The sequence below is a fragment of the Cyanistes caeruleus genome, chromosome 5 (assembly GCF_971803275.1).
Source record: "Cyanistes caeruleus chromosome 5, bCyaCae1.hap1.1, whole genome shotgun sequence".
Lineage (NCBI taxonomy): Eukaryota > Metazoa > Chordata > Aves > Passeriformes > Paridae > Cyanistes > Cyanistes caeruleus.
The window spans coordinates 49,289,891-49,315,416 of NC_141705.1; the positions used below are offsets into that span (position 1 = coordinate 49,289,891).

Here is a 25,526-nt window from a genome sequence, read left to right on the forward strand (position 1 = left end):
GCTCCAGGTACAGCTCAGGTTGTCTAAGTGGACTCAGTACCGTGTGTATTTTGGGACAGGACTGGATGACTTTTAGCAGAAATGTGTCATCACAGGTAAGGGACAGGGGAACACTGAGGAAGAGGGGCAGATTTTAGTCAGTCAAACATCTGAAGGCTCTAGGGCTTGATCTCCCTCATCCCTGCTGGACAGTGGCATCAGGGACTGGGAGATCTTTACTTTAAGGCCCAACACATTTTAATTAAAGCTGCTCTTGAAAATATTCATCGCTCGGTAGTGAGAGGGAGAGAAATTTCTTGCCCTTTCACTGCACATCCCAGGGAAGCTGCAAAGGCCACATTCCTCTTTCATCTCCTCCTGTGTGGATCACCTTTGTAGCAGGGTGCAAGACCTTTGAAACACCCACTGCCTTTTCCATTTTGGGAAGGAAGAAGTTTGCATCTACTAACTTCCAAAAATAAAACCCAACAGCCTAAACTAAGCCCATATTGAGCTGGCTTGGTATATTAAACACCTGGAGATAGAGCATCTGTGTTTTTATATGATTAGCTATGGTTTATCAGGAATTTTTGGCAGGAGAAGACAGCTCAAGGAGCAAGAAACCCAGGGTTCACTGGATAGGGGTTGTCAGCTCTGTACTCTCCCAAATCAGGGATACCCTGAGGATCAGAGCAAGGGCCATGAAGTAGTGAAAGAAGGGTGAATGTAGTATAGGACGTTGTATACCAAAGCACTGCAATCACTCATGAAAAGAAAACCTACAATGACATGAGAAAACATGTGTTCCACCCAGTGCCGCCTCCCTCTCTTTCTGACTTTCTCTAACAACCAAAATTATTTTGATCTGAGGGCAGACAAACAACTGGATTGCACGAGGCAGCAAAGATCCAGTAACCAGCCCTGTCTTTCAGCCCCATGACCATGACCGTGGCTGCCCACAGGATCCTGCCCATGGGCAAGTTGGTTTCCCTACTGGGAAACCCAAGCCAAAAAGTGCTGCATCACCCTCATGGGCTGCCTGGGACACGTTATTGGTGGGAGGCAGCCAGACACCCAGCTTCCCACACAGCTTGGCTCAGGGACAGGTCTGCAATCCCTACAGCAATCCTGCAGACCAGTCCCTCTAAATCCACCATAGGGATGTGGGGAAATAGACAAGGATTACCAAAAGAAGCCCCAAAAAGATGATAGTCTTGGCAAATGATAATTTGTATCAGTCTCACTGAGGATTGCATTTCACTTCATGCGTCAAAATGTGCTTTTGCTTGACTCTAGCAATGGTTGTGATTTCAGAGTATGTTTCCTCAAAGACTGTTCAAAGTAATACCATTTTTTACCCTCCCTGATGGTAGGCAGTAGGGGGTGGCTTGTTCTGTGGAACAAATACGTCTCTGATTTCCTTCTCTCATTTTTTACTAATACTCCATAGAGGTTTGAAATTCCTCTACAGAGTCTACATGGTCTTGAAAGCTGAGCAAGATTTATAGCTTGCTCTGGATCTGAGACAACATCTATGAGTGTGCTTGCAGGGAAATGTGCATATAGGACTTTTCAGGCAGTAACCAGACAGGGAATCTTTTTCCATATATAGCTTATGTTGCTTGTTCATACCTCAGGCCTAACACTAGGAAAACTCATCTTCATAAATTGCTTTCTTATGAAGGCAGGTATCATACAGCATTTGATACAGTGTTAGGCAAAAATTATCTCTAAGAATGGGGTCACTATGGTAACCGCTTCTTATCTCAAAATCAAATAGCTGTTATGGCTGTAATTAAACAATATATGATTTCTACCAAGAATTATCCTGAATTATAACTCATTTTCTGTCACTAGCTGGAATTATTTTTATTGCCCCCAAAGGCATCAGCATTTCATCTAATTCAGGAGTACAGAACTTCACAGAGAGAGACTATACTCTGCTTTGAATCTACTGTTAGAAATCATGGTCAATGACTTCTTAAACCTCTTAAATATTTCAACAGACTCCACAAAACATCAGTAATAATTTCTGGGGAAGGCAGAAGATAAACAAGGTCTCCTGAAACTTGTGTTTTATTGCAGCTAGCCACATGTCCTGAGCCCAGTGGTGCACAAGAGGGCCAGGTTTGCTGCTGTACACAGGGAGTGGGCAGGCCACAAACTCAGATTTTCTTTTGGCTTAAGCAGAAACTTTATTTTAAAACAAACAAAAAAAGAGATTGAAAAAAAGAAGAAAACCTCTCAGCTCCTCTTCCTTGGGCACTTTTGCCTATGACTTCTGTTCTCAGGAGCAAGGTCATGCACATAAACCTTGGCAGACTACCAGGACACAGTAACATCATTCACAGGTCAATCACTGTGACTGCCCTTAAAACCATGACATAAGCAACAGGAGCACAGTGCTCCACCTAGGCCAAATCAAGCTAATGGCAAAACTGGTCTCCAAATCAAGGGGAACAAACCCACCTTACGATTAGGTGAGCTGCACCACCTGGCTGTGATGAGAGTTATCCACATGTGGCTTCAAGGAGGAGCAAAGCCACCAGTGCTAATATGAACCACTTCCAAGGGAGTAGAAGTAGGGTGGTTTTATTTTCTTCTTTTTAGCCTGAGGCTGTACTAGCTCAGAAGATTTTTAGAAGGATTTTTTGGTACTCACACCTAGGAGGTTTGTTTGTTTGTTTGTTTGTTTTAGTGGGGGGAGGACTGCAGATGGTTTGTTCTCTAGCTAACACATTATTGGGCAAATATACACCTATGTTCTATGTAAATATCAATAGAATTGTTTGCCTGAGTGTTCCTTTTTTTTATTTTTCTCTTTCCAAGAGGGAGGTAAAACAAACATTTATTTTTCAAAAAAACCTGTACATTTTTGAGGCACTTGTTTCTCCATACAGTTGTGAATCCCTGTGGACTCTTGAGTGTTTTCTCCTGGAAGTGAATTTACTGGCTGCAGTTATTCCAGCAGGAAACCATGGAAAACTTTTTGGTGCCTAAAATGAGCTTTCTCTTCCTGATCTGGAGAAGTAGCTTCTTGTGTTCCAGATGAGCAGTGATGCTAACTTAGTGAGCCATGGACTAATATTTTTTATTCTTTTGGAACTGTTCTGGCCATCCATGCACCCCAGTGGCTCTCAGTGGAAGAAGATTTATGAACCATCGAGTTACCTAAAGAGTTTTGGAAAAGGACCCTGTAAAAACCCAGAACCCAAATATGTTTGTGGAGCCAGAGCATTGTACCCAGGACACTGCAACTCTTCCTGCAGTGGCACAGCCTGAGTTTTGGGTCTTGCACTGGGATGCTCTCAGCACTGACTACAGACTCCTCATTACAAGTATAACACTGTGGACATGTGGATATAACAGGTAAATCTCATGAGTGGTGCATGGCTTCATGATGCATGGACTAATAAATAGCTTAAGCTGCTGAAGCACATTCCAACAAAGCACAGTTCAGAGGTGAGTTGGCTCTGGCATGCCGTGCAGGGGGCAGGAGAGGATGCTAGCAGTGGGAGGGCTCTGCAGGCTCCTGCTGGGCTGCTTCCCCAGGTGTGCAGGGACACTGAATGGGAGGGGCAGCATCAGAGAAATGCCCTTAGGCAGAGGGGCTTTCCTGACCCTGCACTCTGCCCTGTCGCTGTTTCAGGGACAGGACTAAGTGAAAGGCAGCTCTTTTGGCAGAGGAACTGAACCTTCTGGCCTTGAGGCTTTTCTGTGACTTTGCCCTGGGCATCCATTCCTTAGCTCTACTGCAGAGCATCAGTATTTTGACCTTTCCTCTGTTGGCTTTTTCCAGAGCCTCCCTGCTGGTTTCTCTGTTCTTCCTTGGCAGCTCAAGCTAATGTTTTTTCCCCCAAATCCTAGGCTGGTGGCTGGTTTATTTTTTTTTTCTCTCTTCAGTTTTTGAAATATCCAGTAATTCTCCATTTTTTTCCTGTGCTGCTGCAAAAATGTCACAGCTGAGCTGTGGTTCAAGCTACAGGAAAATATCCTGTGCCCACCCCCAGAGCAATCAGGTTTTGCACTCATGATGGGTTTAATGTCAAGCAGTGTCTTCAAGTGGGATGTCATTTGCAGGGGCTGGATCTTTGCACTGCCATGAATTGTTAGCCTCCTCTGCCACCCTCATCTTTTTAGTTTCATGAAGGCAGTTGCTTGCTGGCATAGCCCTACCCTTAAATTCAAGAAATGAACTTGTCTGTGTTGACACTCCAGACTACACTTTTAGTTTTCAAGAGAGGGTGTCTGCAGTGTGAAATCCTGCTCACCACCTATGGTTCATAGTCACCTATGTGCTTCATAGTCCCAGCCAGTGGGAACAACAACCCCTCCCTTTACGAGCTGGTCCATGAACAGTGGTGTTGAGAAGTGCTGTGAGCAGCAGGAAAAATGGTGTGTTAGTGCTGCACCCTTGAAACTGAACTTGAAACTGAAGAAAGGAGGCCTTTCTTTACCTGGCCCTCTTATTTTGAACAGACTTCCCCTTCCCAACTCTCCCAGCAGCACTTAGGGTCAGAAACAGAAGAGACCATCAGAAAGAATTTTGGGGGAGGGGACTCATCTGCAGCACTGCAATTTCGGAGGTCCTTGTGCTGAACTCTGAGGAGCCCTTGGCAATGATAATTACTCAAGATTGCAGAGGCTCTGCAATCAGAGCCATGCTAAGCTTGGAGGAGCCTGCTTCAGTTTGAAGTACATTAGCCTGCTCAGTACTGGAGAGCAGAAACCAGCATGATGCACCCTCATGCCGTGAAGTGAGAAACAAATCCTGCTGTTTGAGCTGGCTACCAGGATGGGGTGGCTCTTCAACTACCTTCTCACACTGAATTAATTTCCTCATCCTCTGGAGGGGGTAGGACAAGATGGTCCTTGCCCATGGGTATCAGAAAGAAGGGAGACTTGCTCACAAAACTTGTTGCCCTCATAGAGTCAGGTGTAAAGGTGGTCAGGAAAGGAGCAGCTGTCCTGGCAATGCTGCGACTGTCCTCGGTGGCAGTGGAGCCTTTCCTCCACCTCTCTGCCGAGCATTCATCCTTTGGATGATGAGAATACATTTTAGTCAGTATTTTCTAAATGTTGGAGCATCCACAAAAGGCTTTTCATTCTACAGTTTTCAGCCATCATATATATATATATATATATATATATATAGGAAGAAAAATTATCCTAAATCATATCTTTCAATGGCTACAGGAAACTACTTACTGGTCTGGTTCCTACCTCATGTAAGAAGGAAAATGTGTGCAAGTGGGTTTGCCCCTCATCATTGATAAGTTGAGTTCTGTTACAGTTCTTACTGCTGTTTTGTGACTAAGCTTTGGGAAAACAGCTTGGGAACTGTTGAACATGACAGGGACCCAAGGCCCTGACTCATTTGTTCATCCCACTTTATAAAATAATTTAATAGAAAATAATTTAAGTGTGGACTTAATTGTGCCGCTGAACTGGGACTTAAGAGTCAGGTCCCTGCTGGATTCAGTTCATCTTAAGCAGATATTTATTAGAGCTTGGGCAAAGCCACTGGTATTTTGCTAAAAGTGTTTCATAAAAATGCTGTTGGTGACCTTGGTCACCAAACAACAAATTGGTGTTGGTGAACTTGGACACCACCACACAGGCATTTTGGGAAACAAGTGAGTACCAACCGTTGTTGTGCTGGGTGAATCATATGGGAAAGGGGGAAATTTGGCTAATTTGGCTAATTTTGCTCTTCTTAAGGCAGTCAGCCATATTGATGTGAGTGGCAAATGGGAGAGCCAGGTGAAAGTCAGCTATGACAGAGTCCATGACAGCCTGCAATTCATTTTTGGAGGAAAACTGTCAGTAAAAAGGATCTGGTCATCATTAAGCTCCAGCAGAGTTTATTCTAATTTTGTCAAACTGACTCCTTGATTAAATGGTTGCTTTACAGGGAATTGGAGAAGTACTGGATGTGTGGTAGCAACAGGTAGAGGTTGTCATCCCGATTCTTCTATTTTCTCTGAACTCTGAGAAAATATTTTCCACTTCTGAGAGGCTCTTCTCCCAAAATCTACGAATCCCTCCCTGAGCAGACAAGATGAAAGGTGGGGAGGGAGGGAACACCCTTGTTTCTGTCAGAGCCACCTGCTGCTGTACCTCAGCTATAGATGATACTTTAGCTTTCATTTTCCAAACAGTGTCCAGACATTTGTCTTTTCTTAAGGGAAGACTTAATTCCTTTTGTGAACTCATTTTGGGTTATAATGTGACTATATTTCAATGCCTCTTATTAATCCCATATTTAAGGCAAGCATAGTAAAAATGTGAGAGAAAGACCTACAGTTTGGTTTTGTTTTGGTTTTTTGTTGTTGTTGTTTGGTTTTTTTTGTTCTTTGAAGGTCTTTTTTTTTCTCCCATGTCCAGGGTGTCCTCTGGGTTTCAACCCAGTAGCCCCTCCATCTTACAGTGCTCGTCTGAAAGAGCCACAGGACATGCACCAAGGCATTTGGTGGGGCAGAGAGAGATGAACTGGATTTTTGCATTGTACTACTTTTCTTCCCTGTACATGGCAGGGGATGAGGCCAGATACACCTTGGTGTTCGTTTCTAAGGCTGGGTTTGTGATGCAAAGTTGTGCTGGGGCTGACAGTGCACTGCCAGCTCTTGTGGGCTGCAGCATCCCCTGCACCACTCAGCGTCCTGCCAAGGTGTGTTCCCAGAGAGGCCTGAGGGCCCACCTTTAATTAACACCTTCCCATCCAGGCTTTCAATAACCTTTCATAGTTTCAGGGTGTTGTGACTTTCACCAAAATAAACAAAAACGGAATTTGCCAATGGACAGGGAATGTTGCTAGCTGCTGTCCCAGCAGCTCCCCACTGTGTGGCAGAGATGGTTTTGCAAAAGGCCCTAAATCCTTCTGAGCAGCTGCCAGGGAGCATCCCATGCAGAACATGAACCAAGTAGAAATGCAAAGCTCATCTTGCATCTGTCTTATCTTAAGAAATTCTTAGCGTGCTAAGGACACTTATATTACAGTATTTGTACCTTTTTAATTCATAAGTGAAAGCGATGTGGAGTATCATATGCGATAATGTCTGAGAGCTGAATGACAGAGCTGTCAGCTGCAGGACACTGAAATGACAGCCCTTTAAAGTGCTGTCAGGTCTTGTTGGACACTTTTATTATAATACTTATTTTAGCCTCAGGAAGACAAATCCATTGTGTCTTGCCTTTCTGGGGGTCTCCTTAAAGTACTGCTATATAGTGGTGGAATGTTTAACAAAGTGGCTTTCTTGAAGTTGACTGCACTGTAGGTAAGATCTCCTCCCTTCCCAGAGATGGGAACAACACCAATGCCCCAGCCAGAGGCTTTGAGCAGGTTTCCCAAGACACAGAGAACTTTTCCAGGCCTCGTGGCCCTTGCCTTGTCAGCATCTGATGGATGCAAAAAGTGCAAATGATCTGCTTAACCACACCGCCAATTCCTCTCCTATGGGAAGAGCCCAGCTCCTTCCCAGCTGGAGGAGGTTTGGTGCAGTGTGGCAGTGCCACAGCAGAGCTTCCCCTAAACCCACCCACAACCATTAAGTCTCCATTACAGGATGCTGAATTCACTCTGCAAATGAAAGATAATATCTCCTGAGGAAAATAAACTAAAAGCGGGGAAGGGGATTGGCAAAACAAAAACAACCCTTCCCACTGCAATAACACTTTCAATTAAGAACAAAACGGAGCAGGAAGCTTTGAAGCTTGACTTCGGGCAGAAAGAAAAGGCCCTCTCTGAGAGCCCCGGGTTTCTGTAGGCACAGCACAGCGGCTGCTGTCTTCTTTTAACGTCAGACCATTAATGCTGTTTTTTCGCCCCTGGTATCAACAGAGCTTGCCTGGTAGGTAGGTGGGGTATTGGGATTTATATTGTAGACAAATTCAGGAAAGCTTCAGTCCTTTTCTATTTTTTTTTTTTTTTATTTTTTTTTTCCTAACAAAGCTTTTGAAAGTCCACTGGGGACCCCTAATGTTCAGCTACTGCTGAAGCAAGCACTTCAAAGCCAGAGCTGCACAGCTTCTTTAGCCATCTATGGGTTTGATCATTTTGTGGGCTTTTATTATAGGCATTAACACTCCCCTCCCCTGCTAAAAGTCATCTTCTTGGGAAGCTCTGAGTGTTCCTCAAAATGTTTGGTAAAACAACATTTCAGTGGTCATAAAAACATGCCAGCCAAATAAAACTGGGATGGCCCTGAAGATGCTTTGGGAGGCAGAAACCTTTTTTCCACCTGCATAGCAGGTAGGATCCCTCCCGGCCCCGAGCTGTGGAAGCAGACACCCCTAACATGCCCAACAGAAAAGTCTTTTGAAGAAAAGTGGATAGCAGACGTGGTTAATGTAAAAGGGGTTGGGAGGAGTAATCCTGTGGGGATTTTAAGGATGGCAGGGACAGACTCTCTTAGCCCTCCATAAATTCCCACTGCCTAGTCCCTATTCCCACACATCTCCCTGTGGCTGCCTCATTTTTCCCCCAAAAAACCTCCACTGCCCACCTTCTAAGGCCCATACCAAGCTGGGCAGCCTCCATGACCAAAACCTACAGTCTTCCTGCCGCCTTCAGCCAGAGTAGATGGGAATTGCTGTTACAGAGTTTATCCTAGTTACCTAGGGCCTCTGCTGGTGGTGCTAAACAGGACACACAAATACCTCCACAACAGCCAGGTTTAGGATTTTTTCAGCCAAATTCCTGGGGTCAGCTTTTCTCTCTCTCTTATGACAGGAATGTCCTGTCTCTCCTAGGTTAGCAATTATATAATTCTAATTTTCCCCCTCAGCCAAAGGCAGCAGCATGGTCAGTACTGGGAGAGCCACACCAAATGCACTTGAAAGTCTGAGCAGAAAAATGTTAGAAATGCAACTGGAGTAAGTTACCTTCCTCTTTCATGTCTCCATCTCCAATCCCAAGTAAATCAGAAAAAATCGTGCTTTCTAAGTGCTTTCTAACATAATGAAAGTCAATTAGAGTGATGCAAACGGAGCTGATAACTGCAGGTTTTCATCACTGACTCCGTGCTAAATATCTGCACTGTGTGGTTTGCAAGGAAGTAAGGGTGCATAGAGAGGAAAGGATGAGGTTTTTAAAAGCACTTAAATTACCTCTAATTAGCAGCACAACTGTAGTCAAAACATAATGTGAGGATAATAAATTGATATTTGCATAATGGAAATACTACCAAACTGTACTTCAAATAAAATAAATTAGATTATAATTGGAGCTGTGTTTTGGGAAAGAAAATCCTTCTAATTGCCTGAGTACAGGCAGTGCCAAGGAGGGGAAAGCTAGCAGCTGTCAGGGAGGTCCAGACACTGCTGTGTGGGACAAGTGCCCCACAAGTGGGGGCCATTCCCTGAATGGGGAACAAGGTGTCCACATCTACCAGAAGCCAGAACAGCCATGGCAAGGCAGATCTGGGGAGAAAAAGAAAAAAAACAGGAGGAAGGTGAATGTGTGCACTCTCAGCCATCAACTGCAATACCTCGAACTGAAAGAACATCCAGGGCAAAATTGTATGAACAGCAATTGGGGCAGGAGACACTTGTGTTTCAAGAGGAGGTGGTGCAAGGGTAAAAATGCAAGCACTAATCCCGTAAATTGCAGGAAAATAGTGAACATCTTTTTCTGGTAAAATCTCATCATCACCCTGAGTTCCAATAGCTTCCTCCTGCTGCTTTGATAACTGACTTTATTAAACTAACAATTGTTTTCTTTCTGTTGAATCATGTGCAAAGTTGTATGCAAAGATTTCTTGTCCAGTTCTTACTACTCTTTTTTAGTAAAGAGGGACACTTGGATAGCAATGGAAGATAGGTCACTCACCCATTGTAAAAATATGTATACCAGTAAGGAAATTACAGCTGATATGTTATATTCCAAAACAGCTGTTTTTTTGAGAAAGCAAACAAAATTATTAAGCCCTGTTACTGAAGTGAAGGCAGCATGAACCTTGAGGCTGACTTGTTGCCTGGTGGCTGCAAGATCTTATGGTTGCTAGTGCCAATTTTGTTGTTGTGCAAGGGTTCAGGTGGGAAAATTGATCAGCATACAAAAACCTGCTCTCTCATTTCGGCTGGGGGACTGTAAAAGGTGATTCCTTAAGTCCTGTGTGTACTGGGTTTGTGTGGCCATATTTTGATAGCGAGGGGGGCTATGGGATGGTTGCTGTGAGAAGCTGCCAGAAGCTTCCCCCATGTGTGACAGAGCCAATGCCAGCTGGTTCCAAGGTAAACATGCTGCTGGCTAAGGCTGGCCTAGTCAGGAGTGAGAGTAATGCCTTCGTGATAACATATTTAAGAAGGGAAAAAAAGTTACTGCACAGATGTAATTGTGGCCAAAGCACATGGGGTACACCCCATGAAAAGCGACCAACATTGGAGCAGTTAGCGGAAAACTGTCTCCTCCGGGAGGGACCTCACACTGGAGCAGAAGGACTCTTCTCCCTGAGGTGGCAGCAGTGGCAGAAACAGCTGTGGTGGACTGACCATAACCCCCATTCCCCATCTCTCTGCACTGCTGGGAGAAGAGGAAGTAGAGCAACGGAAGGAGAGGGGGATGAGGAGAAAGTTGGCTTTAAAATTTATTTTCTTTTTAATTATTCTGCTCTGATTTTTTCAGTACTAAATTTAATTAATATCCCCAAGTTCAGTCTGTTTTGCCCATGATGGTATTTGATGAGTGACATCCTCCAGTCCTTAACTCATGAACCTTTTGCTGCATATTCTCTCCCCAGCCCAGTTGCAGAGGGGAGTGAGAGAACAGCCTTGATGGGTATCTGCCATCCAGCCAGGGGCAATCCAGCACAGTGTGAAATACAATGATCCTGCTCACCGGGCCTTCTGTGTATTTGCTCCTCACATACCCAGGTAAGTGTTACATATTTGCTCCTCACATACCCAGGTGAGCTTATGTCATATCTGGGCCGCTAATAGCATCATCCTGCACCCAGTGGCAATAGGAAAGGTGTGAAAGGTGCATGAGTTTGGCCATCACTGGTTGGCAGAAGTGTGCAACAGCATATGTCACTCTGCAACCGTGCTTGGATATGCCTCTGACACTGGCTACTGCACTTAGGGAGGATAGAGAAAACAAGGAGGATGATTTTGGGGGTAGAAGAGTGGCAGCACACACTGGTTCTGGGTTTCAGAGTGGTTTTGAGACAGCTCCTCATGTTACTTGCCAGGTGGATGCTGTTTTGTGGAGGCAAAGACAAGGTTTTCCTGCTCACAGGCACAGAAAGAAGGGTACCACAGGCCTGGAAAGGATGCCTAGTGCACTTCATTGGTGCATATTTCTATATAGGAGATGTAAAGCATAGGTCTGGTTTCTAAATCAAGGGCTACTGCTCATGCATATGAGAAATAAAGGGCAGGGTATGAGATGTGATGCAGTACAAGCCTCACGTCAAGGGAAATATTCCCCTGCCTTCAAAGGGTCCTGGCTCAGGGCCATGAAAGAGGCCATGGAAATAAGCTCCTTTTTGAGTTGGCAAATGGTGTCTTGCTTTTCTGCTTGAGGAGTAGGAAACAGGGAAACTCATCTGGAGTTCTGCTCTGCTGTGCAGTTTGTGGTACCAGATTTAACAAAGGGCTGTGTGGGAGGGAGAGAGAAAGGAGATGAGTGGGGGGAGCAGGCAGCTGCCCCACAACTGAGAGCGCTGCTGTGCAGCATGCTGACAGGGTCGAGCTGAGGGAGCCAGGCCAGAGGTCTCCTCTCTGTCCCTCCCCTGTTGGGAGCAGGATATAGAGCTGGCCCTGAGGAGCCCAGCCTGGGCACAGCCAGGAGGAAAAGAAGCAAAGCCCAGCCATCCCTTCCTTAATGTGTGGCCATCACACAACCTCCACCAGTCTCCACTGTGCAGGGGGCTGGCATGTTGTGCCAGCTGGGATACCCCCCAGTTGTTGCCAGGATCACCCTAGAAAGATACTGAGGCTGACATCCAAGAGGGGACAGGAAAATGGGAGCCTGGATAAAATCCTTCACACCTTTGCCTACGAATCATGGCACAATTGCAATTCTCAGAAACCAAAGCTTGAACCCCACCATGAGCTTGCCGTTCCATTTGTTCCCTCAGTGGCAGCCCCTTGTTCTCAGGCTCACCAGTGTGGCCTCAGGCATCCAGGGGAGTGCAGGACCTTGTGTCATGCAACAAGTGAGCTGAATAATCATGGTAGGAAGAAGGAAAACATTGCACACCAACAAAAGCCCTGGGAAATAATTTTATTGCTAGCAAAACTCTGCAGGTCTTTGTTTAGTGAGCACACGTCCCGTGAAATGCAATTGCTCACTGTGGTTTTAAACTGAGACCACCCTGAAAATGAAGGTAGTTTCCATTAAATTGAATTTCTTTTCCCCAGAACTGGCATGACAATGGTAATGTCGATAAGGAACACTAGCTGCTAAGTGAGAGCATAATTTGTATTTTCTATTAAATCACAGTAATTTCCAGTACAAATGGATCATGCATGCATGTCATGCTGATTTACAGCCTTAGTCGTGATCAGTTATCTCAATGCATAAGCAGAGCATGAAAGGTGGCACAAACATGCAAGCAACACTGCACCAAGCCAAAATGAATATTTGGATCTAACTTAGCATTAGCAGATGAGTTGGTACAACAGTGATGGGAGTTTTTTTCAAAAATATTCATATGCTCATCATCAGTATAACCTTGAAGGCTACTGATCTCCTCCATCTCACCTTTCCAGTGGTCTTCACAAGTGGCAAGCCGGGAAACAAATGGAGATGGAGCAGCAGCACATGACTGCTATAGATCTGACCATGAAGATGCATCACAAAGCAAATGTAATGTCTAGTGAATGACTCAAATTCCTGAAGACTAGGCAGTCAGCAAGGAGAAGGCGGGGTTGCTGAGTGCAGAAGAAGACAAGGTTGTACAAGCATCCGTGTTGTGGCAGTCATTCAGGGAAGGTTTCTGCTCTTGATGTTTTCCAAAAGTTGCTGAGCTTCTAAGAGCCCATGGGCTGCTGCCACACTGAGGAGTTTCTCCACTTCCCTGAAGGACATGAAACCTTCATCAAGAAAATCTAGGAGGAAATCCTAAATTCATTCCTAGCTAAATTTTAATTACACAGGCTTTTATAAGAGGACCACAGCTACTGAATATGAAAACATCTGTAAAGTTAACTCTCCTCTATTCAGAAAATGATCTGATTTTCCTTCTGCTTTTTCCTGTGGTTTGAGCACATATGTTCTGGGTTTGGTGTTTTATCTTAGTTGAAGGAGAAATGGTTTTGGATTTCTTGATATGCCACCCAATATGTGAGCCTGATCATGCAATATGCAGTGGAGACTGAAACAAAATGCACTAGCTTCAAATCACAAGGTTTGTCCGAACAACACTTTTTTAGTTTCATTTAGAGTACAACTGCTTGCTCCAGCCTCAGTTTTTATTTTCAGGCTTGAAGCAAATGAAAATAATTAAAATTGAATGATACACAAAATCAAAAAAGGGCTGGGTTTCACTGTGATGGGATCAGTTTCTTCAACTTCACTTAGCCCTAGGACAAGTTGCCACAGTGACTATACAAAGCACAAGGCAAGTTTTCTTTATCTGTGGGCCTTGCTGGGAACATTGGTGTGAAATGTGCATGTGCACGTCAGGGAGAAAAACTCGTGCCAGGCAGTTTCAACCCAGCTCCCAGGCAGTCAGCAGGAAGCTTCTCCATTGACATGGAAGGAGAGTGAAAAGGGAGAGTTTCTCCCTTATAAGAGAAAGACAGGTCTTTATAGCAAAAAATTCACATGTCACTTCAACAGCTCTTTCTATACCAATATAGGTCTTGTCCCTTGCTTTCACTGGGAAATCATCATGGAGAAACATATGCAATCAGACCACGGGCATTATAGGTACTGTGACACACTATTTTTAAAATGTCATTGGACTGTGTTTTCCCATTTCCCTGCTGCAGGCAGGGCTGCATTACTGACAATACAAAAAGGGGGCATTAGAAATGCTGGAGTGGCTTCATGCGTAGAGTACCTACAGCACCAGGTTTCCTCCTGTCCCCAAGAGGAGATGGGAGTGAAGCTGTAATGGGAAGGAAGAGGATTATCTCACCCTTCTTCAAGTGCCATGGTCATGTTTCTGAGTGTCCCCACTGCCAGGTTGAAGGAGGAGTGGGGATGGCCCTGCCCCGCAGCCTGCCTACAGCCAGGAAGAGATAAGCACGGAAAATGTAAGAGAAGTACAGGAGAAGAAAACCAAGAGTTTAAATGTTCTCAAGCAAGGTGAGAGTTGGTTTTGGCTGAGAGTCACTTTTCTTCCTAGCAGCTGGTACAGTGCTGTGCTTTGGATTCAGTATGAGAATAATGTTGGTAACACACTGATACTTTGGCTGTTGCTGAGCAGTGCTTACCCTAAATCCAGGATTTTTCTGTTTCCCATGCTCTGGCAGCAAGCAGGTGCACAAGAAGCTGGGAGGGAGCAGGGCCAGGACAGCAGACCCAAACTTGCCAAAGGGATATTTCATCCCATGGAGCAGCTCATGGTCAGCGTATAAACTGGGGAGGTTGGTCAGGAGCTGCTGACTGCTCGTCAGGGACAGGCTGGGCATTGGTCAGAGTGCGGTGAGCAATTGTACTGGGCTCACTTCTGTTTCTTGGGGTTAATTCCTTTCTTTTATTACTACTGTTATTGTTATATTTTACTTTATTTCAATTATCACACTGCTCTTATCTCAATCTATGAGTTTTACCTTTTCCCAGCTCTCCTCCCCATCCAAGAGGAGGGGGAGAGAAGGGGAGAAACCAGTGAGCAGCTGCATGGTGCTTAGTTGGTAGCTGAAACTAAACCAGAACAGAGCAAATAAGGGAAAAGTTATGTATAATTCACTTTTTGAAATGTGACTACTTTGAAATTTCAGGCCCTGATTTGGGAAACATCCTTATTCAGAAAAGCATGAAGGCTTGAGCATTTCTCTAGGTATGGATATCTTTTATGATTCCTCCTTGAATTACATCTCCTGCTGTCACAGGCATAGTTCTTTCAACCCTATAAGTCCAGCAGCTTGATGCTGTTCTATGCCTTGAGCAGGCAAAGACACCATCCAATATGTCTACTCCTATCCTCTTGCTTTTTGGGTAGCACAGTAAATTTCCCTGTCTTTAGTTTTTCCCATTTCTTACCAAGAATGGCAGGATTCCAGGGGATTCAGCCCAGGCTCCCACCATTGGTGTGACTACTATGGGTACCACAGCAAATGCACACATAGGCATGGCTGTGTCACTCATGTGGTAGAAGCCTCTTGGGAGGGTGTGCTGAGAGCAGGAAAATAATACACTGCTGTAAATTGATTTCCCATTCCCTCAGCATCTCCTGGCTCACTCCCCTCCTGTACCTGTGCATGCTTCCTGCAGCTCAAACCTCCCCATAAAACCATACAGCAGCACCAGCATCCCTCTGCACTCTTGCTGTCAAGATATTTCCTTTCTTTCCACTGATTAAAAAAAAAGCATAGCAGGTAGGGAAAGTGGATCAAAGCATAATGAAACCCACAGTGAGAAGTCAGGAGCTCCTGCTGTCCCTGCTGCCACCTATGAACCTATTCCCAACAGCACAGGACAGCTCAGTGTAGGTTTCCCCAAAAAGCACTGCCAGCTTTTTCCTTATCCCATACCACAAGTACCCTTTCCCCAGAAGGAGCGAATTGCCCATGGCAGGAATTGCTTGGGGGATTTCTGTGCCTCACCTGAACCAGTGCATGGCCATGTCCTCATTTTTTTCCACTCCAGCTCCTGGGTGTGAGACAAGGTAGCAAAGTCACAGACAGGTTATGAAATACAGTCCAAAAAATCCAGCAGTGTGTTGGAACCACAAAGCCACGTTTGTGGTTCTGGCTATAAGCATGCATACTCTGGCAAGAAGTTAGCCACATACTGGAGAAACATTACCTTGTAAATACCTCTGTCCCAGGATGTGCTGGGCATTGGGGTACCCCAGGCAAGCATACACACGAGCCACATGGAAATGGAAATCCTCGTAGCACAGGGGGATGTAGAGCAGGAGGAGGCCAGCAGTGATTACAGCTGCCAGCTGTAAAAGAGAGGAACAGTCACGATGCAAGGGAGAAAATAAGCTGAGTGCTACAGCAAATATTTCATCTGAACTCTGAAGTCTCCCAAAACTATTCCCCACAGAGAAATGGGAGGAAAGGCCCACACAACCACAGAAAATCAAAGTCACCTTTGATAGAGAGCTGGCTCCAGAACTTCCACTGAAGCTGGCAGAAAAGGCCCTGCTGAATTCAGAGAGCAGTATATGAGCTCCTGAGTTATTTTCCCCTCTAAGCTCTGCTATAGGCAAAGGAAATTACAATCATTTGATTTTCTAGTGGTCCTCTTGAAGAAAAGGGGAAAAAAATAAAACCCTAAGGTGCCATCAGGCTTTTAGAAACAATTAATCAAAGACAATTGCCAGAAGGAGTGTCATTCTCCAGGCACCTGGGGACTTGTGGCCCACCACTGCCCACATAATTGTCGTACACAAGTGAACACTCACAGAATCACAAAATGGGCCAAACTGGAAGGGACCACAGAGTGTCATCTTGTCCAGCCTCCATGCTCATGCAGGGTCATCCTAGAGCACATTGCACAGGATTGCATCCAGACAGTTCTTGGATATTCCCAGTGACGGAGGCTCCACAGTAATCTGTTCCAGTGTTTGGTCACCTGCACAGTAAAGTTCTTCCTCATATTCAGGTGGAACTTTCTGTGTGTCAGTTTCTGCCCACTGCCTTTTGGCCAATTGCTTGGCACCAGTGAGATGTGCCTGGCTCCTTCTTCTTGACATCCTTCCTTCAGATACTTATAAATTGTCTCTTCTTGAGACTGAATGGGTCCAGCTCCCTCAACCTGACCTCATTGCCTTGCACTGGACCTGCTCCAGGAGCTCCATGTCTCTCTCCCTTTGAACATCCACAGCTCGTAAACCCTTTCATTCTGTGTTACAGTGAGGACACGCCTACACCTGACAGGAGAATAACCTTGAGTCTGAAACTCTTCTTGCATCCAAGGTATAAATCAGTGAAAAGTCTGATGAACTGCACCAGCAGAGAAAAAAAATTAGAGACCAGAATAAGACTGTTTGCTTTTTTGGATGCCAAATTGGATTTTCTTTGTTCAGTGAGCTAGCTATTAGCTTCCAGTGAGAGGAGCTGGCAACTTATGCATCCACATCTTGGCAGAGACAGATGTTCCTGGCTGGGGGAAGAAGAACATACTTAGGAAAAGGCTGTAGGAGGCCCACGTGGAGCCTCTTGCCTGCACAGGTTTCCAGAAGCCCTTTGCCTCCCTGAAGGGGAATGCAACATGTCTCACTAGTGGTGTCAGCCCTGCAGAAGGTAAAACCCTTCCCTGCTACAGGGGAAGATTGACCAGGTACAGTCCTAAGTGGACCACATGGCTTTTTGGAAACATCAAGGAGGTGAGTGCTGATCAGTCTCTCCCTGCCACACTGTGCTGAAAGAAACCATGTAGATGGTGTGGGATCTGCAGGAGACCATTAATACCTCATCCTTCAGCTCTGTAGCTTTGGTGAAATAGTGATGGACTCTTGGAGCTGATGTTCATGGGGACATGCTGAAGTGTCTGCGGGTGCTCTGCATGCCACCCTCCCTCCCTTCTGCACATGGAAGCAGAGCAGACTTTTTAATAGCCAAGACAGAAGCAAGCCCCAAGGTCTGTCCAGCTGCCCACAACTGTTGCAGAACAAGCTCACTTTTTCATCTGGACATAATTTCTTGCTTCAGCTACTTGTGCATAGTGCTACAGCACATATGTGCATTCGTCACCATGTCATGCTCAGAATGAGCCAAGGGGACAAGAAGCAGCTGCAAAGGATAACAAGATATAAGAGCTTTAATAGTCAGGGGCTATTCTGGCCACTCAGGATGGTTTGATTCAACTGATACAGACAGGTACAAAAACTAACTCTCCTTCACGCTTTAGGGGGGCAGGGGGAGGGGGTGTAGTGTTCAAGATATCTGCTGACCACTGCAAAGAAAATGATGCATTTAGATCCTGATCTACTGCTCACTTTCCTTTAGAGCTTGAGCACAGAGGTGATGTAGGTCTGCAATTCCTTGCTGTTTCATGGGGGCTCCTGCATTCCCACACATCACGATCAGCTGCAGGAATTGCTGGAGGCACAGATTGCCAAGAGCTTGTTAGCTCCTAATTGAGACCCAGGTCCTGGTTTGGGCCCATCTCTAATTGGGATTAGTGAATGCTGAGGATTAAATGAGCCTAGTTATTTTATTAGGCTAAATAGATAAAATAGGTGAGCAATAATGACATGCAAATGCCTCAACATTTGATTTTCTGACTGATAAGTTTAGGGATGTAGGAAACTTGGACACACACACACACACACTCCCCCATTCAGCTTGTGTGGTGCTGTTTTGAAAGTGCTGATGGGTATGTCAATCCTTGTAAATCAATGGCAAGCCCAAGAAGAAATGCAAGTCATAGATCAAACTGATTATTGTTGAATGCTTTTGGTCTTATTTAAGAGGAGGAAATTACACTCCTGGTAAAAAAATGCTTCTTGCTGGAGATGTGGCTGATGTTAAAGGTCCAGCTCAGGCAAAGCTGAGTACAGATCTATGGTGAAGGGTAGGACAGTGCTTCTGAAGCAGTGCAAAAGCTGATGAGTAAGAGTCTGGTTTCACACAGTGGCTGTGGGCTGTTACTGTGCTATTTTGTCACTGTTGCAGTGGCTGGAACACGTCAGGGAATGTTTCATGTGACTGCAGGAGACGGAGCGCACCATACCGCAAGAGGCAATGGCAGTGCTTCTATAGGTGCAGATCTGTGACCTGCAAGATGCTCACAGCTGTGGTGTTCTCCTTTGTCCTCCATGATAAGTTGCCTGAAGCCTCAGAAAAGGAGTAGGAAATGTAGCATTTTGGAGGAGCTGTTTCTATTGCGAGTCTGGTACATCCAATACATGTAACAGCAAACGAATGACCAAGTAGGTGAAAGAGGAAAGGATATGGTCAGAAGCAAGGTCACAGGGGAAACCTCTGTGACCATGCACCAGTGCCATGGGGGTACATCCTGGCATATATGCTCTCTGTGGGACACCACCTTTCCACAACGATGTCAGTAATGATCAGCCATGCCCTGCTGGCTCCACCCTCACTACTGCAGAGATGCTGTGCCTGGCTCCTCTCTGGATGTTCCCCTTTTGTCCCAAGCTGTTTTTTGAGGGGAGGCTTTCAGCTTTTTGCAGTTGTGTAGCACTGACCTGTATGGCAAGTTCACATTTCACAGGAAGTTCCTTTAGAAATTGATAACTGAGCATCCCTAATCTGATTTGCTTGTTTGTCTGTTTAGGGGAATTTGTGTTTGTGTGGTTTTGTGTTTTTTTTCTATTTTCTCTTCCTAAACAGGAAGAAAAAAGGAGACCTATGCATGAAAAAAGGCAGGTGGAGTGCACTGATCCCAGCTCCAGAAGATGGTACCACAAACAGCTGTTGCTTGGCTGCCCACCACTACCTAAAAAGGCATCTACAAGCATGCAGCTAGTCCTATACCAGCAGAGACATTAGAAAAAATACTCCTTTGTCATGTCACAGTGGTTACATCTGAGCTCAGGTAAATATTGTGCTATTTAAACTGTCTCCAAGACCAAGAGAGGAGGGAAGTGCAGCTTCCCTCCTCTTCTAGAAATAGAATATTTCTATTCTATTTCTAATGCTGGTGCACAGAGGGTCACTTTGAAGCAAGGTCTGTCTGGAGAAGGGATGAAGGAAGGAGATGGAAGTCCCTTGGGCTTCTTCCTTCTGCAGGTCCTTTCCCTCACAGCCAGCACCAGGAACTAAAGGCACCGACAGACCCTGAGACCAAGAGCTCCTCAGGGACCCCAGCTGGGCAACAAGTATTAGTCTACCTCAAATGCAGGAAGGAACATGGGGAGCCTGTTGCATTGCCCCATGCAGAGATGTGAAGCAGATCACTGCCCTGAAACAACCTTTGTAGTCCTGGGTGGCAGCTCTCAGTCGCTCATCACACCCTTTTCTGTGGCAACCCATCAGAAAGCACTTTGCACGTTTCAAGCCCTGCATCCTTGGGGCTGCTCTAAAGCGTGGGGAAGCCCGGTGCTGTTGTTGGGGCTCTGCTGAGGAACCAGGCAGTGAGGGAGACAAATCAGGCTGTGCACATGTATTTATGCAATCTGGTTCTTATACAGCACCCTCAGCTTCTTGGCTGCACCATCACCTACATGCCAAAGCCAGGTGAACAGGATCAAAATGATGACCAAGAGGAATGCCTAAAAATACCACTCATAATCACTGCATTTGAAGATGCCACATTACTATATGTTAGCAAAAGCCTTTGCTCCCCACGCTGAAGGGCATTGCAAGCCTCGCAATTTTTAGAGGCTATTGTGTGCAAGCAGCTCCTGTGGCTTTGACCCGCTCTGGCACCTGTGGCTTTCAGAGGCAGGGTGTGACTGACATAACACCTGCTGCCAGCACTCCCACCCTGAGCCCATTCCCACACTCACCTCCCAGCTGCTCCATGCCAAGCTGGTGGGGTGGGGGTTCCCACTCCCCGGAGAAGGATTCGCTCCACAGGTGTCAGCTCTACCCCTTCCCTGCTGTCGCCACCGCGCTGCAGGCTTCGCGTCCCCCATCTCTCCCTCTGGCAGCAAGTCTGAGCACCTCGTCTTAAGCTGCTCCCTCCCTCTCAGCAAGCACCCACCACCACCCTGCCATAACTCTTGCCCATCACTATCCCTTAGTTTTGCTCCTGATTTATGGCAGCAGCAGCCCAGCTGCTTCACTAAGATAAGAGGGATGGATACACATCCCCTTGAAGAGTCACAGAAAAGATGGTCCTGACGAAAGCCTTTCAAACCACCAATGTTTAACTCTCCCTGTGCTGAATATTTCTCTTCTTTCAGACTGCTCCCAGGTGCTGCAAGGTCTCACCACGGTTGTATTTGACAAACTTGTTTACATTTTTTCTGCTTTTTATATGTGTGGGTCTGGGATAAATGCAAGACCATACAGGCCCAGGTGAGAAAATTAGAAAAGATGCAATGATGTAAAATTGAAATTTATCAGGACATACAACCCCCCACAAAATTTGACAGGATGGGAGGGTTTTTTTAAGCTAGAAAAGAGCTCACTTGTTAAAGTCAATCATTTTAGAGCTGCATAATTATGCCTCTATTCATCTGCTGTAACTTCACCTAGTGAATTTCACATGCTAAATTTCGTTTTGCATTCACATCGAAGAAAAAAAAATCCCTTCTTAACACAAGATCCTTAATGTACGCTATCTTTCCTGCTCTGAAGTCCTAGCAGAGGATCTTAACCAGATGGCAGCCAGGCAAGGTCCATCTCGTGTGAAATGCTGACCTTGCCTTGTCTCCTGACAGCATAAAATAAATATTTTTCTTTCCAATTTTACAGCAAGATAAGTGCTGTGCTTTGGTTCTAATGGCAACCCCACCCCCAGAGAACAAGGATACCTCTTCGGTGATGATGACTCAGCCTAAAAAGCCTTAATGAAGAGAAAACCCTACATAGTTTCATATTTTATTTCTTATGTTATGCTGCCACCATTGGGACAATATCATTTGGTCAGTCACAGCTCCTTTACAGTTGAAGAGATTTGTCTTTATAGCCCCGGTCAAAGCGTGACTCATTTTCACAGTATATCAAATTTAATTGGGCAGTTACAGTCATACTGCAAGATCAGATGCTTCCAAGTGCAAACCTCTGCATTAAGGAGACCTGGAAATTTCCAAAATAAGTCCAGCACAAAAGGCCCTTCACTGCAGCAAACAGTAAAGAAGAGATGAAAGAAGGTGAGGAGTCTACTTACCTACTTGCCTTTTTTTTTCCCCCTTCTTTAGGCACAATTACTAAAATTTAAAGATAAATGAAAAAACAAAAACAAAACCAACCTCTCTGAGAGTCACTGTTCTTGGGAATGAGATGCCCTTAGCTATAATTCAAATTTTTGGCAGAAGTGAATTCCTGAGTTCATCTCAGTGTTGTTTGTAAAGATATGTCTGTAGCAATTACCCCCCTGGACCTTTGACCTTTGACTTATGACCCCTCACCTTTGATCATTTACCCCTGACCCCTGGCTCTGGACCCTGTCCCTGGACCCTAACCTGGTCCCTAACTACTCTGCCCTGTCTGTACCCAGCCCTACTGCTGGGTCCTGTAACCCCAAACTCCTGGTGTGTAACCCTCAGCCCCAACCCCTGCCCATCACCCTGCAGCCTGCACGTGTCACCAATACCTTTTTGGTGTGCTCTTGTCCTCCTGGGAGGGCTCTGGTGTTGGCCTGCTGTTAGGATTGCTGCCTGCTGCTGCTGCCACAAGGGATGAAATGGCATCCTTAGGAGCACTGCGACTTTCTACTGCTGGTTTTTATTTTAAACCAGAGAGAAAAATTACAATCCCATTTAAACAGAAGAGCAGAGGAAACCAAGTCTCTGCAAACCTAGAAAGGTTTGAAATACACCCAAAAAAATGTGATTAAAACCAAAAAGTTAAATGTTGGTGCCAAAAAATTGATATGTTTCATTTAATGGTGAAGGTAGGTAGGAAGGAAGGTGCATAGGGAGTTGGGGGACAGGGAGAGAATGACAGGGGGTAGGTAGAAATGAATCACCCTTCCAGGGGTCCTGATGACATCTCATTTCTCCCCTCCATCTGGTCTTCTTGGTGGTGGGGGCCCCCCACCGCCAGGGCCATGCCAGAAAGTATAGTCTCCAGTGAAATTTGTGCTGACACCCCGACTCGCTCTGTGAAACTGGTAATTTCTCACTATAAAACAGGCCCTGGAGCCTGCAGTTCTTTGTTGCAGATGACTAAAAGTGAGAACATGTTATTATTAATTATGTACTATTCAGTGAGGGCTAGGCTGTCTGTGTTACAAGCCAGGTATGGTGCAGCATCTCATTCCAGCTTTGAACTTCTCTACAAAACCAAATTTTACACCATTTACACCAGGAAGAAATTACAGCTGTAGTAGCTGCCTTCCACCACCTGAGAAGAGTTGGAACCCTTCTACTTGCAATGATTTTGGCAAGGAAAGGGCAAGCCCCTCAGTGAATATTCTCTCCAGACTACTAAAGGGCGGGGGGCATTTCTTTTTTCCTTTCATTTTCACAGAATGAGTTGTGTAGGACCATTTCCCGCTCCTGCAAGGGAGCATTTTGTTTGAAAACCCTGAAAAAGACATCTTCAGGAAAATACCGTTTCCTTCCCATTTCTTTTTCATGTTTTCCAGGTTGCTTTCTTACACAGAGAAACTGGTATAATGAATTTTCTATAGCTGGTAAAAAGCCTATTTGATTTCAATGTCCTCGGGACAAAGGTATCACAAGACAAATTAGATTCACTTGAGAGCTCCCCAGTTTGAACATAATTGGAGTAGGTGCTTGCAAATGACTTCGTAGACAACATAAAATATCATGTAAATATAGCTTTAATTACTAAATTGAACAGAGATAATATATGAGGAAGGGGGAGGACCAAAGCAAACAGCAAAAAGAGAGTGTTGAGGGACAAGTTTCTGTGTAAGACAATGGGAAGAATGAGGTTAAGGAGTTCTAGCTGTCACCATTTCTGACAGACTCTCATTTCACCTTGCCTAAGTAGCTGTAGTGTCCTTTCAGAGCTGGCTAAACAAGAACAAGGTCAAAATCTATCCAGGCTAGTCATTTTGACACTATTAATAGTAAACACAAGGGTGTACCATGAACAACAGTGCAGATATAGGGGTAGGTCAAGTATTTTCTGAAATCAGTGTGCAAGTGTTATATGCAGAACTATTAGAGAGATTTGTATTTTGTTACTAGTATAGAAATTTATCAGAAGATAAACCCTCCTGCTTTCCAGCTGATCCTCAGAGGTGCTGGGTGCAGCTAGGTTTAATTATTTTATTATTATCAGTTCAGCACTCTAAGTTCAGTTGCATTCAGTATGATCCCAGAGGCACCAGTACAGTGGGTGTCATTCACAATCAGAGGTTCACAAATAGTGCAGCTCACCAATGAGACACTGTCTGGTTGGCTTCAGAGAACTTGCATGAATGTAGACTCACAAACGGTGCAGCTTATTGGAACAACAGATTGTAGATTCTTACAGATCAGCAGTAATTGATTCACTAGATATGCAGAATATAAATATATATTACTATGTATAAATATTTCCAGGTATGTTCTAGAGGTGCAAATCTAACCAAAGAGGCATTCCAACTTTGGGGAGAGGGTAAGCCCTTTGGCTTGTCTGTGAGGCAGTCATATTCTCAACCTCTGCCACAGAGGATTTCAAATACCAAATCACATTTTTTGGAGAAATGGAGGTGAGAATGTAGTCAAATATTCTGTTAGCTGCTATCACAAAGGGGAGGGGCAGACACTTTATAATGAGGAATAAATGAGGAATGTTGAGAGTTACAAAAAGAGAGATGTTTTGGGCAAGAACAGGACTGTGACACCTGATTGGTACTCCCTCTTCTAGCTGGACTGCAGTGATAAGAATCACCTACAACCTATAGATATGATAACCTATCACCCCATCAGCAGGACATCATGCCCATGGTAATCCCTTCACCATGTATCTCCCACCATATCTCATTCCTACAATGTGTGAAGCTGTTTAGAGATAACAGATTGATAGCTATTATCTGTTAAACTGAACAATTGAATCCATTCATCACTACAAACAATACAACAGTGCAGCCAGAGAGGGTGGGATTTTTCTGAGCCCAAATACAGCAGCCAGCAGGGAGACCCAGCTGAGCAGAACCCTGTTATTTAATAGAGATCCTAGAAAAGGGCACAAGGGAAGCCCTCTGCAAGGGGAAGAACTCTCGGGGCAAATACAAGTCATACTGGAATTCATCTACCGCAAAAACTAGAGCCTAAATAATTTAAGTGGTGTCTAAAAAAAACCCCTAACGAGCTATATTACTCACCTAAGGCGAGTTAGTTCAGAGTTTGGCATACTAAAACCTCTGGCTAAAAACTGGGTACTAAAAACTGAACTGCTTAGGTGTCACCTAAAAAAAATTAATTTCTCAAATGCCTGGCTTTTGAAGTTCCACAGATATCCAGATTTGTATTTTGGGAATACCATGGCAGAGCTGAGTGCCTTGACATGTATCTTCCACTTAAACTTATGGAGAGTCACGTTCAGCTCCACGACACAGAGACCAGTCCGCCGGGGGTTGTGTGGCAAAATAAAAATAGGGATGGGTATGACTGGGTTGCCCAAAAATAAAGGACTTTAATAATGCATAAAATAACAAAGGAGCATAAGCTGTGCACAATATAGGGACAACCTCAGAAGATGCAGAGGCAGGGCAAACATTAACAATATATAAGGGATGATCTGAGGGTAGGGGTCCAGTCATAAAAGAGAATTAGGAACATAACCATAAATGTAAAATGTAACAATCAATCACTAACCATAACTAGAAACACAACCTTATATGAAATAACTCTGTTAACATAAGAACTTCCATGGTGCAACAGCACTTAACT

At 44.9% G+C, this 25,526-nt stretch overlaps 1 protein-coding gene and 1 long non-coding RNA gene across 4 annotated transcripts; one reads left to right on the forward strand and one right to left on the reverse strand.

The window, feature by feature from the left end:
* Positions 1-2,453: 2,453 nt before the first annotated feature.
* Positions 2,454-22,544, forward strand: LOC111927728 (uncharacterized). 2 transcript variants are annotated; one of them, XR_015286698.1, is made up of 8 exons: positions 2,454-2,650; positions 10,719-10,851; positions 13,786-13,855; positions 14,114-14,236; positions 14,872-14,930; positions 16,957-17,019; positions 19,399-19,603; positions 21,430-22,544. It is a non-coding gene; the product is annotated as an uncharacterized LOC111927728 (long non-coding RNA). The 2 variants fall into 2 exon arrangements; XR_002863723.2 differs by lacking the exons at positions 13,786-13,855; positions 14,114-14,236; positions 14,872-14,930; ... (1 more) ...; positions 19,399-19,603; positions 21,430-22,544 and adding an exon at positions 12,694-13,457.
* On the reverse strand, positions 12,191-20,718 carry LOC111929420 (uncharacterized). 2 transcript variants are annotated; one of them, XM_086888398.1, is made up of 5 exons: positions 16,506-17,206; positions 15,899-16,040; positions 15,697-15,742; positions 14,067-14,153; positions 12,191-13,001 (listed from the first exon to the last, which is right to left on the reverse strand). In XM_086888398.1, the coding sequence occupies exons 1-5, from the start codon at positions 16,548-16,550 to the stop codon at positions 12,908-12,910; spliced, it is 414 nt and encodes a 137-aa protein (XP_086744524.1). In that variant the 5' UTR covers positions 16,551-17,206; the 3' UTR covers positions 12,191-12,907. The 2 variants fall into 2 exon arrangements, with proteins under 2 accessions (XP_086744524.1, XP_086744523.1); XM_086888397.1 differs by lacking the exon at positions 16,506-17,206 and adding an exon at positions 20,517-20,718 and having other exon boundaries at positions 12,908-13,001.
* Positions 22,545-25,526: the final 2,982 nt, after the last annotated feature.